The sequence below is a fragment of the Acanthamoeba castellanii genome (genome assembly GCF_000313135.1).
Source record: "Acanthamoeba castellanii str. Neff unplaced genomic scaffold scf7180000084693, whole genome shotgun sequence".
NCBI classification, from domain to species: Eukaryota; Discosea; order Longamoebia; family Acanthamoebidae; genus Acanthamoeba; species Acanthamoeba castellanii.
The window spans coordinates 50235-67653 of NW_004457616.1; the positions used below are offsets into that span (position 1 = coordinate 50235).

The window sequence follows — 17419 nt, forward strand, 5'->3', positions numbered from 1 at the left end:
AAGATTGCCGACTAAAATTTTCTTGTCTCGACCGTTCAGCAAACGCTCCTCGGACATGCCCCGGTCTCCGCTGCCGGAGCCCTCCGCGGCACTGGCCTTTTCGTTTTCCCCTTCAACACCGCCACACCTCATCATTGCTCTGGAAGCACGCCCACACTTTCTGCGACCACACTCACTTCCACCACTACAGCAACCCCGGGTGAACGCTCTCCGGCGAGCCACCACCAATGGAGGGTCCGGATGATCGACCCTACTACCTCACACCCAACGACGTCGCCGACTGGTGCGTCCCTCTTTGTCGTGGATGGCGGTGTTGATGGTGGTTATCTCGTTCTATTTATACGACGTTGGATTCATCTGTTTAGTTCCACCACCACCACACAAAGTCACTCCGGAGACGGTCACTGTTCTCCTCTCCGCCGTTGTGCGTGTGTGTGTTGATCGTTCTGCAAGATGGTGGTGTGTAGTGTCGCGCTGTGTGTATGGGGTGGATGACCATCAACAAGGTGGACACGACATCCGATCTCTCTTCATTATCTCCTCTTTCCTCTTCTTCATCACCACCAAAAGTTAAACGGTAATATCACCCGTGGCCACAGAAGTTGTTCTCTTATTTCAGCCACCGCCCATTTTTTTTACCGACACATAAATAATATAATAAGGCTGCTTGTGCAACACTTGTATCACCAGCGGGGTCGTTCCGCTGGCCGGACCTTTACACTTTTATTTCACGTCATGTCGCGTGGCTGTTGCTGTTTGACTGCTGTTGTTGATGTGGTTTATCTCTTTGTCGCCTTCCTTTTTCTCACATTGGGATAGCGCGGTCATGACCCGACCTAACACATGGATGTTGATGGATGGGACGTGCACAGGCTCAAGCTCAACTACAAGCTGGGCAAGCAGGGGCACATGGCGAAGAGCACGATCTACAACGACTACCTCGAGCTGTGCGAGGAGCGCGGAGCCAAGCCCATCATCTCACCCACCTTTTTCGGCAAGGTACATCTCGGTCACCACCTCCCTTCTCTTTCGTTTTGTTGCCTTCGCTTTCTGGCTTTCGCTTTCGTTCTTTCTCATCGTCTTCTCTCTTCTCTCTTTTTCGCCTCTCAGTTGGTGAAGCGGGCATTCCCCGGTATCCAGTCTGTGCGCAAGGGACCCCGCGGCCAGGTCCGCCAGTGCTACGCCCGGCTCAAGAAGCGCAAGAACCAACTGGTCGCCGCCCCTCATGGCGGTGCCGGCGCCTATGACGGCCTGTCGCCAGCCGGAGCGCATCACCAGACACCAACAACGACAACTCCGCCGCTCGATCTGACCGTCGGACAGCAGCAGCAGCTCCACGCGGCCGCCTACCAGCAGTACTACCAGCAGCAGTTTGCGGGGCTGCACGCGGCCCAGTACGGCCTGGCCGGCCACCACTACGCCGCTTACCCCGGCCTGGCCGGTCAACAGCACCGGACTGAAGTCGATCGACCGGCCCAGCAGCAGCAACACTACGTCGACCATCACCATCTGCTCCAGCAACACCAACAGCTCCCGCAGCTCGAGGTGGTGCAGCACCACCTGCTCGCGCTCCGGGGCCGAGTTAAGGAAGAACAGCAGAACCAGCACCAGTACTCCGGCGGTGGCTCAGGAGGCGGTAGCGGTGAGGCCGCCGATGACGAGCGAAACTACGGCTCTCCCGGCCAGCACCATCATCAGGCGGGGTCCCGGGGCTCGTCTGCCGTGGCCGATGGCTACGGAAGAGGAGACTCGGCGGCCGCCGATGCAGCGTCGACGCAAGGCTCGTCGCCGCTCCTGTCCTCGTCGCTGTCGTCGTCTTCGCCGGCCTACAACCTGCTGCCGCCGCTCCAATCGAGCTCGCTGCACCAGCACTCGCCACTTCTCTACTCTGCCTTCCACTCACCGGCCGACGCCGCCAGCCACTATGGTCTGAGGCACCACCAACAGCCCGCCAACAGCAGCAGCAGCGCTGACGACCTCTCGGGGTCAACCTCCGCCCAGCGGACCGCCTATGCGTCCGCACTGGGCAGTTTTTCCCACTTCCCGACCACCACGTCGTCGATCAGCGCGCACCCGCCCACCCCGAACTACAACAACCTTGATTCCTCCTCTTCGCCCAATCTTCTGACCTCGCCCACCCTCCCGCCACCCTCGCCGCTTTTCCCTCCTCTCTCATCTTCATCATCGTCTTCTTCCTCGTCGCAGATCTACATGCCCGCGCACCACCAACAGCACCATCAACAGCAGCAGTCGCCGACCTATCCCTACTACTATCGCACATCAACGGAACAACACTACACCCACACGAGCTCGCCGCCAGGGTCGTCGCCCTCGTCGTCCCAGCACCTCCAGTCCCAAGCTCCGCCTCCGGCCATCCTCCACCCTCCGCTCACGCACCCCGGAGGCGCACACTACGCCATGCGGCTCACGCCGCTGCCGCCCTACCCCAGCAGCTACACATCGCTCCACTCCGGCGCCGGCGGCTCGGATAGAGCGTCAGCGGGGGCTGATGACACCGAAGGCGCTCGCCGTGGCAGCTGATGATCTTCACTTGACGCCATAAAGCAAAGAAAACTGAAAGAACGAACACTCTTTGCTCTGTAGTTCTTGAGCAGGTGTTCCAACCGTTGCTTGTTGCGTGCTTGGGAGAAGGGAAAAGTGGAGCGGGCGCGTTAGGCCAATCGGGTGTGTTGGTAAGAACAGGAGGAACCGATTGGTTGGTACATCGGAACCCACGAAAAAGCTCGTAGCCTGCCGTGTTGTGCATGACTTACCTTACACGCACCTTGGATACGCAATTAAGATATCGGGGTCAATCAAAGAATTCGACATAGTCAACATACTCCAAATATTCGAAGTTATGAAAAAGAAAAAAGAGCGAAAGAAATCAGGAAAGAAAGAATATCGAGATTGGCCGCAGAATCGATTAATCGCATTTTACCAAACTACATCTCTTGTGCACGTACTCGCGTACGCCCAAGCACATCATGCCGAGCGTAAGCCCTGCTGATCTGGTGAAGTTGCAGAGCAACACGCCGAATATACGCAACATTTGCGTACTGGCGCACGTCGATCATGGTACTACTTTTCATTAATTTATCAATTTATATTCTCCTTAATTTTTCAGAACAAGAGTGGAATGTCCAGGAAGTTTGTTAACAACGATTTTATTCATTAGGCAAAACGACGCTGAGCGATACTTTAATCTCCACGAATGGAATCATTTCCGCCAAGCTGGCTGGCATGATCCGCTACATGGACAGCACGAAGGAGGAGCAGGCCAAGGGCATCACGATGAAGGCCTCCTCCATTTCGCTCCTCTACTCACACGACCCGGCCAACCAGACCCACCCGGCGCCCGACGGCAAGGAGGAGCCCTACCTCATCAACCTCATCGACTCGCCCGGCCACGTCGACTTCTCTGGCGAGGTCTCCACAGCAGTCCGCATCACCGACGGCGCCATCGTGCTCGTCGACGTCGTCGAGGGAGTCTGCATTCAGGTACGCGCCGTGCCAGGGTTGTCAGAAAGCGCACTTCTATTATCTTGTGGCGTGTAGGGCTGACGTCACGGTGGTGTCGTGAATGCACCAACAGACGCAAGCAGTGCTGCGACAGGCCTACTCGGAGAAGGTGCAGCCGGTGCTGGTGCTGAACAAGATCGACAGGCTCATCTCCGAGCTGTGCCTGACGCCCACCGAGGCCTACCAGCGGCTACGACGCGTGCTGGAGGAGGTCAACGCCATCGCCGGCCGCCTGTGGAAGGAGCACTACGTCAAGAACATCATCGAATCGAGCGAGGCGGAGGACTGGGTCCTCGACGAAGAAGACGATGCCGACGTCTACTTCTCCCCCGAGCGCGGCAACGTCGTTTTCGCCAGCGCGACCGACGGCTGGGGATTCAGGGTTCACCACTTCGCCGACGTCTATCACAAGAAGCTGGGTACACGGCCGCATCACCTCTGGATCCGGTTGTGTGTGCGTGCTGGTGCCTTGATTGAGAGTGCTCACCTCGAGGTGGCTACGCTGCAGGAATCAGCCGAAAGCTTCTCCTGCGTTGTCTGTGGGGCGAACACTACATCAACACCAAGTCCAAGCGAATCTACGCCAATGACCAGTCCGGCAAGCTGCCGCCCATGTTCGTGCAGTTTGTCCTCAAGAACATCTGGGATGTTTATAGCGCTGTCAATAACAAGTACTCTCAACGCCACGCCACCCACCCGCTGCCATCATTGATTTCCCGTCGGGGCTGATGTTGACCACCATGTTCCATACATCAGGAACGAAAAGATGATCGCCAAGATCGTGAAGCTGCTGGAGCTGAACGTGCCGCCCCGTGACCTTGCCAGTAATGACCCGCAAATCGTCAAACGAGCGGTCATGGGCGCCTGGCTGCCCGTATCCACCGCCGTGCTAGGCCTGGTTGTGGAGCACTTGCCCAGCCCGGTCGCGGCTCAAAAGGTACTCCACTTGTTTAACTCCGATAATCGCGAGAGACCCGACATAATCAACTCCGAATGGATGTGCAGGTCCGCATTCCGAAGCTGTGGCACTACCTCACGGGAGTGGACCCCGCTGCTTCACTCGAGTCGCGCGAGCGATACGATCGCATGGTCAAGGGCGTCCTTACCTGCGACCCCAACGCCGAGGACGTGGTCGTCTACGTCTCCAAGGTCTTTGCGGCTGATCGCGAAGTGGCGCTTCCCGCCCGCAGCATAGCCCACATTCGGTATCGCCGTCACTTTTGCGCGTTGTGTGTGTGTGTGTGTGTGTGTGTTGGCTCTAACATGGTTGAATCTGCAGAGTGCCTCCACGAACGGCACGCCCGGCAGTAGCACGACCGGTGAGACGACCAGTGGCCTCGCCAACGGCAAGCGCCGCCGAGTCGCCGGTGATGGGCGCGACGAGCGAGCAGGCAGCACCCTCGGCCAGGCCGCGACCGGCTGGGCGACGGGGCGCCGAGGCCGACGGAGGTGTCGCCGCGGCGGACCGTAGCCGATCGCCATCGCCGAGTGTGCGACCTCAACAGCAGCAGGAGAAGGCCAACGAGGACGAGCGGGAAAAGGAGGCCGAGAAGGAAGCGGAAGCTGAGCCTAAGCCCGTCGACGAGAAGAACAAGAAGCCGCAGAGCGATAAGGTGTTTGTGGCGTTCGCGCGCATCTTCAGCGGTACCCTCCGGGCCGGGCAGAAGGTGCACATCCTCGGCCCGCGCTACGACCCCAAGCATCCCGACCGCTACTGCTCCGGTACGTAGCACCTGGCCACACGCACGCACACACACACGCACACACGCACACACTTGATATGCGCGCACAGCGTGGTACAATATGAAGTCTTACGTGGTGCGTGCGTTACCGTTTTGGCCGCAGAGGTCGAGTTGAGCGAGCTGTACATGTTGATGGGCAAGGAACTGGAGAAGATCCCGTGTGCGCCCGCGGGTACGGTGTTTGGTATCGGCGCGGTGGAGGACATCATCCTCAAGACCGCGACCGTCACCACCAACCCCGCCTGCCCCTCCTTCCTCCCCATGACCTTTGGCGTACGAGCCTCCACCCTCCTACAACTAGCGTGCCGTGCCGCATGCAGCGCTAACGTGTGATCATGCTCTATGCTGTGTGCTCATTACAGTTCAATCCGATCGTGCGTGTGGCGGTGGAGGCCAAGAATCTGTGTACGTTTACTCTGCGCCCACTCTGTCCTCTTTCACCTTCATCTATACCGTGGCAGCTGCTCCCGATGATGAAAACCTAGGCACCTTCATGATCATTACCAAACTAAATCATAACTAGATAATAACACGAACTAAATAACAACATCACTACATGATTACTCTTTAGTAGACTGAATGGGAGCCCACGCACTGTCCAGCTGTAAACGTGTGTCTCTGTTTTCCATTGTTGACTTACACGCATCCTTGGTACACAGCGGAGATGCCGCAGCTTGTGGAGGGTCTGCGACTGCTCAATCAAGCCGACCCTTGCGTGAAGACACTTGTACAGGAGACGGGTGAGCATGTCATCATGGCCTCGGGCGAGCTCCACCTCGAGGTACAACTCAACGAAGAACAAACTGTTTTCAGTTGCTGTTGTGCTCACCACAAGGTGGATCTCGCTCGTCTATTTACTCTAGCGATGCCTGCAAGACCTCAAGAACCGCTTTGCCAAGATCGAGATCGAGGTCTCGCCTCCGCTTGTGGCCTTCAGGGAGACAATCATGCCCGAACTAGCGCGAGGTAGGCCCTCCACAACAGCGCAGATTACGTTCTGTTTTCGTTTGGCGTCCGCGTGGTCGCTGACTGTATTCTGTGCGTGTGGCTCTAGACAAGGAGGACTTTGTGGAGATGTCGACGCCCAACAAGCAGCTGACGATACGGCTGCGCACGGTGCCTCTGCCGCAGCCGCTCAAGCAGTTCCTCGAGGAGACCGCCAACCAACAGATCATCAAGAAGATGCTCGACACCGCCAAGGCCGAAGAGGAGGCCCCCAAAGACGCCAGCGGTAACCTTCCTCTCGTTGGTCAAACATTTAAAATCTTTTTAATTCCAATTAATCGACTGATGATTTGTTGGTCACTCTTCTGTGCAGTGCAACCGACGGCCGAGGCGGAGGAGCTGACGCGACTGCAGAAGGAAAAGGCGGCGAAGGAGGCCGAGAAGCTGGCCGTGTTCCGGGAGAAGTTCGTGGAGGCCTTCAAGGCCGAAGACGGTGCCCGCTGGCTCGATGAATTCCAGTCGTACGCCAACCATCATTGCCTCGCCTCGCCTTGAGCTCGAGCCACTGGACGAGACCAGATCAGGGACTAACTCGTAACCCGCAAATGCACCATTTGGCGTTACGGTACAGACACCTGTGGGCGTTGGGTCCTCACGGCGTGGGCTCAAACCTGCTGCTCAACCACGTGCCCAACTACTGGGACAGCAGCTCGTGGATGCCGCTGTCGGTCAAGCTGGGCTTTTCCGACGCACGACAAGCCATCCACTCCAGTTCGTTCCACCCCACACTCTACGATCCAACTCATTGTCTTACGCACCACACACACACACACACACACACAAGATGAGGAGCACGCGGACAGGAACAAAGCGCTGCGCGACCTGAACAACAGCATCGTTAGCGGCTTCCAGCTGGCTTCGATCGCCGGCCCGCTCTGCAACGAGCCCATGACCGGCGTGGCCTTCATCGTCGAGGAGATCCACCTCCAGCAGGAGCAGCAAGCCGACAACGCCGACGACGAAGCCGAGGAGGAAGACGAAGACGACGACTTTGCCGCGATGGGCATCCCCAAGCCGACGGCCCGGCCGCTGGGCGGCAGCAGCGCGTACACGTTCCCGCCAGCCTTCATGGGCATGGTGATCTCGCTGGTCAAGGAGGCCTGCCGCCGGGTGTTCCTGACCCACTCGGTGCGGATCGTCGAGCCCATGTACCTGTGCGACATGTACGTGAGCGCCCAGGCGCTGGGCAAGGTGCTGGGCGTGCTGGGCAAGCGGCGCGCGCAGATCGTGAACCAGGAGATGCGCGAGGGCAGCAGCGACGACTTTGCCATCACCGCCTACCTGCCCGTGTTCGAGAGCTTCGGCTTCGCGCTCGAGATGCGCGACCAAACGTCGGGCGCGGCCAACGCGCAGCTCGTGTTCAGCCACTGGGCCGTGATTGACTCGGACCCGTTCTTCAAGCCCACCACGCAGGAGGAGCTCGAGGAGTGGGGCGACAGCGTCGACACCCTCCCGCCGCCCCTCTCCAAGCGCATCATCACCGACGTCCGCAAGCGCAAGGGCCTCATCGTCCAGGAGAAGCTCGTCGAGCGCGCCGACGCCCAACGCAACCTCTCCCGCAAGAAGTGATCACAACCACCCTCGCCCCGCCTCACACCAAAAATAAACATAAAAATTTTGCCAAGTACATATAATTATTAAGATTAGTTTTGTTTGCTTTATTTGTTTTATTTGTTGGGCCGTTCCGTTCCAATTGGAAAATAATAATTATTAATTAAGGGTGTTCATTGGAGGTGCCACGGAGGCCAAGGCAATATTCGAGTGAGCCGAAGCAAGACAAGAGGAGCACCCATCGATGGATTGGTGGTCGGTGAAGTTGAACGACATCGGCAACCTCCTGTGGGGCGACGCGCCCACGCAGGGGGGCGGCCCCCTTTCGCCCCGCGCGTCTACCCGCGGACCACCGGCCCAGCCTGTGACTTCATCCACCCCCGCCCCCTCTTCATCTTCATCATCTTCATCTTCATCTTCTTCCTCCAAACTGAGTACTCCTCCCGCGTCCCCGCGAGGCACTCCTTCCTCTTCTTCTTCGTCGTCCACCCCTCCATCCTTGTCATCTTCGTCATCTTCGTCGGCAGCCGCAGATGATTTCAAGGCCGCTACGCCGGCCGGGGAGGACGTGCCCAGGCGGCGGTGGACGTCGCGCCCCAAGCTCAAGTCGCTCAACGATATCGAACAGAAGTACCACTCCATGGGCCACCGCCAGCAGCTCCAGCAGCGCGGCCCCTCGGCCAAGGACCTCGACGTCACCGTCTCCTCCGACGCCTCCTCGTACGTTTCTCTTTCATGACACACAACACTAACCGCACACGCACATATCGCACACACTAACCGCACGCACACGCACGCACACGCACGCACACGCAATCTAGGCAAGGGAAGCATCGCACGACGCTGGGCGCTAGCGAGATCGAGGGAACGTTCATACAGGGAGGAAGCGGCGGTGGCGGCATCGGAGGTGCGAGCGGCGCTGGCGGAGAGACTGAGGAGTCATCGTCGACGAAGCTGCACTTCCTCTTTCTGCACGCGTGCGAGGAGGGCGACGTGGAGCACGTCCACACGCTTCTGTCCATGTTCGGCGGGAAGGAGCTGGACGTCAACGTGCGCAAGGCCATCGCCTCGCCTGAGGACGCCGCGCAGCAGGACGATGACGATGCCGCCGCCGGCGAGAGCGACGGCATTCGGCGGCAGCAACACTTCAACACCTTCAACATCAGCACCAGGGTGCGTGTGTGCGATGTGTGCGGTGTGGGCGGTGTGGGCGGTGCGTGGTAGGTGGCTTGGCTGACTGGGCGCATGGTTGTGGCAGAGAACGACGAGCGACGACTTCAAGGTGGGCGAGGTGACGGGCCTGTTCTTGGCCTCCATCAGTGAAAACGAGGACGGAGGCGAAGAAATCGTTTTCCTGCTCAAGGAGAACGGGTACACCATCCTTTCATTTTTTTGAGCTTTAGCTTGCACTGTGAATCGCTTCGCTGACTCTCATTTCGATCGCGCCCACCAGTGCCGAGGTGGATGTGCCGCTGCAGCCCGAAGGCTACACTCCTCTCTTCATCGCCGTAATGCGAGGCAAAGAGCGCATGGTCAGGTACGTACCGATCACAACGCTGGCTCGTTTAACTCCGATAGATAGACTTCGCGCTCACGTCTCCCTGCCCTGGCCGCTCTGCGACAGAGTGCTGCTGGAGAACGGGGCAGCGGCAGACAAGAAGGTCGGCGGGTCCACGCCGTTCTTCCTCGGAGCTAAAATCGGCGTCGGCCGGCCCATCCTGCGCATCCTCCTCAAGTTCTGCCCGTCGCTGGTCCACGTGCCTCACGACGACGGCCGGACGCCGATCTTCGTCGCTGCCATGTGCGGTCACAGGTGCGTCTGTTTGCTCGGAGCTAAACTCGCAGCAGTTCTAACTCCGAATGCTGTGCAGGGATGCGGTGGAGGTATGCATCGATGCCGGCGCGCAGGTGAATGAGCCCGTGGACGGACTCACGCCCCTCCTGATCGCCTGCTACAAGGGCCACGTCAGCGTCGTCGAGCGACTGCTCGAGACCGGCCAAGCCGACGTCAACATGTGCGCGCTCGACGGCACCACGCCCCTCTTCATCGCCGCCCATCGGTGCGTCGTGCCTTCATTTATTTTTCTCAACAGCCCGCTGTTTTTCTCACTCTTTGGATGGTGCTGACTTGTTGGCTTTGACGCGCAGCGGCCGCACGAACCTGGTGCAGCTGCTGCTGGCCAAGAACGCCAAAGTCAACCTGCAGCACAACGACGGCCGCACTCCGCTCTTCGTGGCCGCCCAGGTACGCTCTTCTGTGTCGTGTGCGTGTACGTGTACGTGTACGTGTGTGCGATGATGTGTGCAGTGGTGATGTGTACGTGTGTGCGGTGATGACACGATCAAGCTCACACTCGGTTTGTGTCACCGAAAAGTTCGGTCACGCCGAGGTGGTGGAGCTGCTGATTGCCTACGGTGCGGACGTGAACCACACGCTGCCCGACGGCTACACAACGCCGCTCTACGTCGCCACGCTCGAGGGCCACACCGAAGTGATGGACCTCCTGCTCGGGGCCGGTGCCATCGTGAGTGTGGACGAAGACGAGCTGCTCGAATACCCCGAGGAGCAGGTGCAGGTGCAGCAGCCCAAGAAGGGCGCCCTCAAGAAGGCCACCTCAGCTCGCAGCTTTGGCAAGGTATCTTATTACCGCACACGTAGCGCATCACCACCGCTCGCACGTCGCACACGCACACACCGCACACGCGCGGCACAACGCGCGATTGATGGGAGCGGTGTTCGCGAACAGTCGAAGGTGGAAAAGGCGCGCGAGGCGTCGATCGAGATCTCGGGTCCCACCAACTTCAAGAAGCTCTCCGCCACGGGTCCGGCCTCGGCCCAGCAGGAGGTCTCCAAGGTGGTCGTCCAAATCGAAGAGGTACAGAAGAGCCAAAGCTAATCATTAAGTGCCTGCCTTAGTCGCTCACCTTTTTCTTTTTCTTTTTCTTTTTCTTTCTCTGTTGTTCTGTTTCTCTTTTCTTACAGACGCGTAAGCGACGCATCAAGGCCTTCATTCGCGCCGACTTGGTACTTTTTTTTTTACCGCGCCTGGCGTGCGGGTGGTTGGAATGGCCAGGGACTCACCAGTGCTCCTGCACAGACCTTCAAGAGCCTCATGGAGCGAGGCAAGGCGGCGAGCGCCTCGCCCGAAGACGCCCAGCGCGTGCAAAGTACCCTCTCCCCCCTTTCGGCTACGTCGACGCGTAGCGTGTCGTCGTGTGTGTGTGCGGTGGCGCATGTGTGCGTGTCGTCGTGTGCGTGTGCGGTGGCGCATGTGTGCGTCGGATTCCAGGGTTGATGGTGGTCTTCCGTGCGTGATTGTAGCGCTCTACTCGAAGTACCGGGACATCTACCTGCCCATTCTGCACCCGGCCGTGGAGAAGCCCATCCAGCTGGACCCCAAGGACGTGCGCGCCGACGCCGACTGGGCCGAGGAGGAGGGCGTCAAGCGCGCCTACACCGAGGCCCAGCGCCTCCGGTCCGTCCCGCCCGGGCCACCCTCTTGCCCCCAACGCAAGCCACAATTTTAACTCCGAGCGCTGCGTCGATACAGTGAGGAGATGCGTCCGTTGCACGAGATCAGGGCGCTGCTGACCCACGAGCACCGACCCGTGCTGGGCACTCTCATTTCTGGTAAAGACGCGTCTCTTCGTTCTTTTTTCCATCGTACCTATAATTCATCGCCGTATGTGTATCTTTTAGCTCCGGTGACGTTCAGATCAAAGTCGCCCGATGAGCTGCTTCGCCTGTTTAAGGACCAACAGACCGTGGACCACTGGCGTCGGGTCATCGAAGCCATCCACCCCCTGCCCGCCCCCGCCGTACCTGCTCCCTTCCCGGTTGCCCCTGTCGTTCATTTACTGACGTGAGGGTGACGCTGCGTGCCGGGCTGTGCGTGCGTGCCGTGTGGGTGGGTGTGTGTGTGTGTGGTGTGTCGTGCGTGTGGTGCGTGTGTGTGTGCCGTGTGTGCCGTGTTTCACAGATCACGCCTCCGAGCGGAAGCAGGATTTTGCCGCCGAGGCCGCAGGCGCCGCCGCCCTCCCCGGAGGAGCTCGCCCGCATGAAGCAGGAGGTGCAGGAGGAGGTACCTCCCCCCTCCCTCTCTCTCATTCTCTCTTTCACATCATTAGTCGACTATTCGTTGACAGACTCTCTTCTTCATGGGATGAACAGCTGGCGCGGCTGGACGAGAAGGAGAAGGAGGTGAGGAAGCAGCAGCAGAACGTGGTCGACTTTGGCGCCTTCTGCGAGGAAGTGGTCAAGCGCGCCACCAACTACTTCAACATCGAGCGCCTCGTCACCACGCACCGCAAGCTCGCCCAGGGTACGTTGCCCCTTGGCAAGGGGCGGTCGTGGTGGTGGTACTCAAAAGCCGTCTGGTCGGTGGTGTGGCGATAGACAAGAGACAGGAGCTGGTCAAGGCGGTTCACCAGGAGCTCGAGGAGGAGCTGCAGATGAAGAAGAAGAGGATCGTCGAAGAGGCCGAACGTCAGAAGCGCGAGGAGGAGGAAGCCGCAGCCGCCGCGCTCGATTCTACATTCGTGCCTCCTCCGCCGCCCTCCGTGCAGTCTTCGCCTCGCGCGGGGCCACCGCTCCCGCCGCCCCGTAGCTCGCGCGCCCCGCTGCCCGGTACCCTCGCCAACTGTCATTTTTAGTTCCGAGCCGCTGGGTTTTTAGCTCCGAACACTGACGCCCGTGTGCGTCGACGAGCAGAGAGGCTGGCCGAACAGCAGCACAATTCTGATAACAGGTACGGCGATGCCGAAGAGGAGGAGGAACAGCAGCAAGACTCGAGGAGCAAGCGACAGTCCGTCTGGGTGCCGGGCGGCGCCAGGCAGCGTCAGCGACGAAGGTACGCAAAGACTCACTCACCATCTCGCACAACATCCGATCAGCATCTCATTTGTGCGTGTCGTGTCGTGCGTGTCGTGTCGTGTGTTCATCGTGTGTGACGATTGTGTCGTGTTCAGTATAATGACGAGGATGATGATGAGGCGGAGCATCCAACTGACGAACGTGCCTGGCACGCCGCCCTTCACCACCGCCAACCCGCCGCCGATGTGGTCCCGCATGCCGTCCCTCGGCTCCAACCGCACCGCCACGTCCCATAACCCCGAAGACCCCGCGTCGGCCGACGTCGAGCAGCAGCCAGCGCCCTCCGACGACAACGCCGGCTACCACTACGGCGACGAGCAGCAGTCGCAGGAGCAGGAGCAGCAACACGAACACGGAGCCGAGTACCCGGAAGAGGAGGTGGAGCAGGTGGAGGCCTATCCCGAGTACGACCCGGAGACGGAGTACGCCTACCACTACGACGATGAGGCGTTCGAGGACGTGGACCTCAAGGAAGCCGAGCTCTGGTGATGTTTCTCGCATTGAAGAGGAGGTCATAATCGATTTTTTGTGAGCGGGCGTTGGCTACACGGCCGAGTTTATGTACAATGCCTGGTGTGGGCGGGGCGTGGGTGGTCACCACCACGCGCGGTAGTGCTGGGGGCGATGGCCGTGATGTTGCTGGGGCAGTTCGTCGCGTTGAAGGGCCGCACGCCGACCACATTCCCTAAACAGCAGCCGGCGCCGTCAGCTCATGGCTATGGGTGAGAGAGGAGCGGGGAAGGTACCGGGAGGGGTGTAGTTGCACACGTAGAAGGTCCAGTTGGGGAACTGCTCGCCCAACGGGCTGTTCTCTCGGCAGTAGGCCATGCCACAGCCCACCGCCCGCGTCGTGTTCCACACCACCTGCAGGCCCCACAGCAGCGTAGCCAGTTGGGGTCTTATTTCCAACAGTGACTTAGAGAGACTTAGAGCCAGTTCCTGCTCACCTGCGTGTAGTGGCCGCAGGTGGCGTTGGGCCGGCACTGGTTGGTGGTGCAGTTGTAGTCCTCCCCCTCCTCCCCCCAGACACGCACGGCATCAGGAGCCGACAGGTGCTCTGAACAGCCCACCACGCTCTCGCCGCATTAGCTCAACTTTGCTGTGTGGGTCGGTGCGGTGGGTGGTGACACGCACCGTCGGAGCCGGCGGCGATGTTCTCCCCGTAGAGGGTGTTGTTGGGGTTGTGGGCATAGGTGCAGCGGTTCGCGTAGGCCTGGGCAAAGGCTGCAGCTTCCGCGCTCCAGTTGAGCGGGCGCAGGTTGACAGCCCTTTGTTGCAACAAAGCAGTCACCGTCACGTGAGTAGTTCATCAAAGGGGATCTCTGCGGAGGAGTGGAGGGCATACGCGCGGTAGCAGTTGTGAGTGGCCAGCACAACTTCGATGTCGGCCGAGGTGAGGTTACCCCTGGTGGTGGTGGTCAAGTTCTGGCGTGGGACTAGCCCCCAGGCAGGCGCCGGGCCACTACCCAGCGACACCAAAACCACCGCCAAGTTGAGCAGCAGTAGCAATGTTAGGCTAGTTTTGTTGTTCAGCATCAAGCTTGGAGTGGAGAGTGATCACAAGCGGATCACCCGCAAGCTTTGTTTGATGGCAAAGGACCGACAGAGGACTTTTCCTGCGAGGGGTCGGTGAGCCCGACGACAAGGCGAAGGCATTCCGGCGGAACCGCTGAAGAAGACGAGAGACAGGCGTTGAAGTCGAAGAATGAGGGATCAACATGTGGAATGTTAGTGTACAGAGGGGTGGAGGGATGCATCAGCCTCGCAGCAGGCTGTCGGTGGGAAGGGATTGGGAGATGAGCGAAGAAGAAGACGAAGACGAAGAAGACGAAGAAAGAAGAGAAGAAGAAGGGGTGGGAGGTGAAGAAGAGGCAGAGGAAGAAGAAGATGATGACGATGATGATGATGAAGAGGAGTTGAGCGAGTGGGAAGCGGGTGACCACTTGGCGTAGCAGTCGTCGCACACGCGGGAGGCCTTGCCGCCGGACACACCCGGCAGGACCGTGCGGTGGGCCGAGCATCCGCTGCACAGGAATCGCTCGCACGCCCTTTCCACCCAACCACCCATCAGAAAACGAAGACATAAGAACGAAAGCGAAAATGAACGCGAAAGCGGGCGGGGGGGCGCACTTGCAGCGGTGCCTCCTCTTGGCGCGGGAGAACGACGCGGCGCACACGGCGCACTGTGGCACGGCGAGCTCGCTGGGGACCTCCCAATGATCTCGGGAGACCCGACTCGACACTGTGATCGAGTGTGAGCTGCCGACAAAGCTGTGAACCACCCACCTGTCGGGGGGCACGAACCTTGAGAGCCGGCTTTGCCTTTGGCCTCCTTAGCGTAGACCTCCTGTTCCCTCTTCATGCCTATCGCACTTCGTGTGCGGACAAGCCTACGCACCACGACACGACACGACACGACACGACACGACACGACACGACACGACACGACACGACACACGCACAACACACATGAAGAGACTTAGAACAGGCCCCCCAAAAAAATGGAGCAAAGCGCGAAACGGAATGCGGTACCTGGGTTTTCGGTCGCTCTTGGGGCTGATCGCGTCGGCCCTCTCCCAATCGCCGATGGTCGCCTTCCTCCGTATTTGCCGCCTGTCGGCTTCGGCTTCGGTCTCGACCCCGACGACAACGACCGGGTCGGCCTTCTGCAGCTCACCGCCGCCTCTTCTGTTGTTGGCGCTGTCGACGGAAAACGACAGAAGTGGCTGCCGGTGAGGCTTTGTCTCCTCGGCCTCCTTCTTCCCGCTCTTCCTCCGCTCCTTCTTCTGCTGCTTCTTCGCCTTGGTGGTAGCGCTCGGCGGCGGGACGTCTTCGGCCTCCTTGCCCTTCGCTCTTCGCCTCAGCGTCCGTCGCACCTTGCCGCTTTTCGCTTTCCTCTCTTTCTTTTCGTCCGATTCGTGCTTCGTTCTTTTGCCGCTGCCGTCGTCCTTCGTTCTTTCGTCGCCGCCGCCCGTTTCATCGGAGTTAGATACCGGCGCCGGCGCTGGCGCGGAGGTGGTGCTCTGCTGAACCTGCTTGAGCTGCGCCCACTCCTTGGTGTGCTGTTCGATCTTCTTCTCCATCTCGTCGAGGTTGATAGGCAGCAGGGCCGGCGATGAGATGCATCGGGCGGCCGTCACCGAGTCCGACGGCGGCGGACCGAAGAGCGGCGCGAAGGAGTCGGACGGCGGCCGCGCGGCAGCAGACGAGAGGAAGATGGCCGAGCCCGAGGCTGAGTCGGACGACGGGTGGATCGACGCGCGGGGCGAGGCGACCTGCAGGAACGGGTAGGCCGCCCGCAGCTTGGTGGAGGGAGTGCGCGTGAGGAATGTCGATTTGTGGGGTGCCATGCGGAGCTGGGGCCGCAGGTCGGGCGACCCCGGCGGTAGCAGCTGCACGTCCACATCGCCCATCTCGCCGAGGTCGTGCACCAGACCTTGCGAGAGAATATGATGAGAATTCATCGCACACGATGCACACGATGCACACGCACGCACACGACACACGACACACGCACACAACACTCAGGGGAAGGTACCCTCGGGGGTCCAGGGAGTGGCCAGGCTCGGGCGAGGGGCGCGACCAGCGGGACGAGGACCGCGCGCCGACATGACCGGCTTGGGGTGAGGAGGAGCCGATGACGCCGGCCTCGTCTCCGCGTTGTCTTCCGAGCCCTCTTTCGTGTCATCGCCGTCGCCAAGCGCCTTCCCATTGTCGCACGGCAAAGCCGAGGCGCCATCACCACGCGGCGAAGTCGGTCCAACGTCGCGCGGCGAAGCCAGGGCGCCACCTCCACGCGGCGGCATCGGTCCAACGTCGCCACGCGGTGAAGTCAGGGCGTGGTCACCACCACGCGGCGATGTTGGGTCGATGTCGCTGTCGCGCGGCGAAGTCGGGGTACTGCTGGCATTGTCGCGCGGCGGAGACGGGCCGTCATTGCAGGACTGCCGCGTCCTGTGCGACGCCGACAGGCTGAGCCGCTCGATCGGCGCGCCATCGGCCCGCGGCGACTTGGCCTTGATGTGGGCACATTCGTCGTCGACGAGTGACCCTTGTGCGTCGGTGCCACTCGCCCCTGCGGCCCTGTGGGGCAGGACCAGGCCCTCCCACACCGTCGGCGGCGGCTTGATCTGTTCGCTCGCCTCCAGAAGCGCGCGGTGGTGCTCCAGAGGCCCAACATCCGAACTCTGCTGCTCTCCGCTCGCGCTTCGTTCTTCCTCCGCGCCCTTGGCTTCGTTCTCCGCTTCTTCCGCTGCGGGTGCTAGTGGTGGTGTGGAAATGGCGGTGGCCGAGGCCGAGGCCGAGGCCGACACGGGAACTCGCTGTCTGGCGTCGGCGATGGCCAGCTGCACGAAGGCGATCGCGCCAGCACCGGTCCACACCTCCTTTTGTCGCAACCGGCCGCACAACACGCCTTCCAATTCGTCCAACAGCAGCTGCACCAGGACATTATTAGTGCAATTTTTAGGTGTGTAATATAAATATTATAATAATATATTACACACCTATTTAATGGCCTATATATCTATATTATGCCATTAAAAAAGGAGGTGGAAAGCTGCAACCCACTGCAATGATTTGGAGCCCCAAGGGAGTTGGCCGCGGCACTAAAACAAGAACAGGACCGAAAATCCTGTAGGCAAAGAGCGAAAACGAAGAACTGACGAGGAGCGTACATGAACGGCGGCGGCGTCCATGGCCCCACTCGTGCGTTTCTCTCGGGCTG

General features: G+C 60.0%; 4 protein-coding genes and 1 pseudogene across 4 annotated transcripts; 3 read left to right on the forward strand and 2 right to left on the reverse strand.

Moving 5' to 3' along the window:
• Nucleotides 1-227: 227 nt before the first annotated feature.
• Nucleotides 228-2541, forward strand: ACA1_126290 (uncharacterized protein; the record flags this gene model as incomplete). Its single annotated transcript, XM_004348643.1, has 3 exons — nucleotides 228-283; nucleotides 873-999; nucleotides 1111-2541. The coding sequence occupies 3 exons, from the start codon at nucleotides 228-230 to the stop codon at nucleotides 2539-2541; spliced, it is 1614 nt and encodes a 537-aa protein (XP_004348693.1).
• Nucleotides 2542-2987: 446 nt separating this feature from the next.
• On the forward strand, nucleotides 2988-7838 carry ACA1_126300 (annotated as a pseudogene).
• Nucleotides 7839-8064: 226 nt separating this feature from the next.
• Nucleotides 8065-13182, forward strand: ACA1_126310 (ankyrin repeat-containing protein; the record flags this gene model as incomplete). Its single annotated transcript, XM_004348644.1, has 19 exons — nucleotides 8065-8540; nucleotides 8642-8993; nucleotides 9079-9191; nucleotides 9274-9357; nucleotides 9445-9633; nucleotides 9692-9880; nucleotides 9969-10065; nucleotides 10196-10456; nucleotides 10568-10696; nucleotides 10804-10845; nucleotides 10895-10988; nucleotides 11143-11296; nucleotides 11372-11461; nucleotides 11537-11639; nucleotides 11801-11902; nucleotides 11992-12142; nucleotides 12217-12447; nucleotides 12532-12670; nucleotides 12789-13182. The coding sequence occupies 19 exons, from the start codon at nucleotides 8065-8067 to the stop codon at nucleotides 13180-13182; spliced, it is 3390 nt and encodes a 1129-aa protein (XP_004348694.1).
• Nucleotides 13183-13378: 196 nt separating this feature from the next.
• ACA1_126320 (SCPlike extracellular subfamily protein) lies at nucleotides 13379-14229 on the reverse strand (the record flags this gene model as incomplete). The annotated part of the gene is made up of 4 exons (XM_004348645.1): nucleotides 13379-13557; nucleotides 13641-13706; nucleotides 13828-13961; nucleotides 14039-14229. 4 exons carry the CDS (start codon nucleotides 14227-14229, stop codon nucleotides 13379-13381), a joined length of 570 nt encoding a protein of 189 aa, XP_004348695.1.
• A 220-nt stretch (nucleotides 14230-14449) lies between these two features.
• ACA1_126330 (FYVE zinc finger domain containing protein) lies at nucleotides 14450-17390 on the reverse strand (the record flags this gene model as incomplete). The annotated part of the gene is made up of 6 exons (XM_004348646.1): nucleotides 14450-14741; nucleotides 14824-14935; nucleotides 14998-15083; nucleotides 15226-16129; nucleotides 16232-17129; nucleotides 17370-17390. 6 exons carry the CDS (start codon nucleotides 17388-17390, stop codon nucleotides 14450-14452), a joined length of 2313 nt encoding a protein of 770 aa, XP_004348696.1.
• Between the last annotated feature and the right edge of the window lie 29 nt (nucleotides 17391-17419).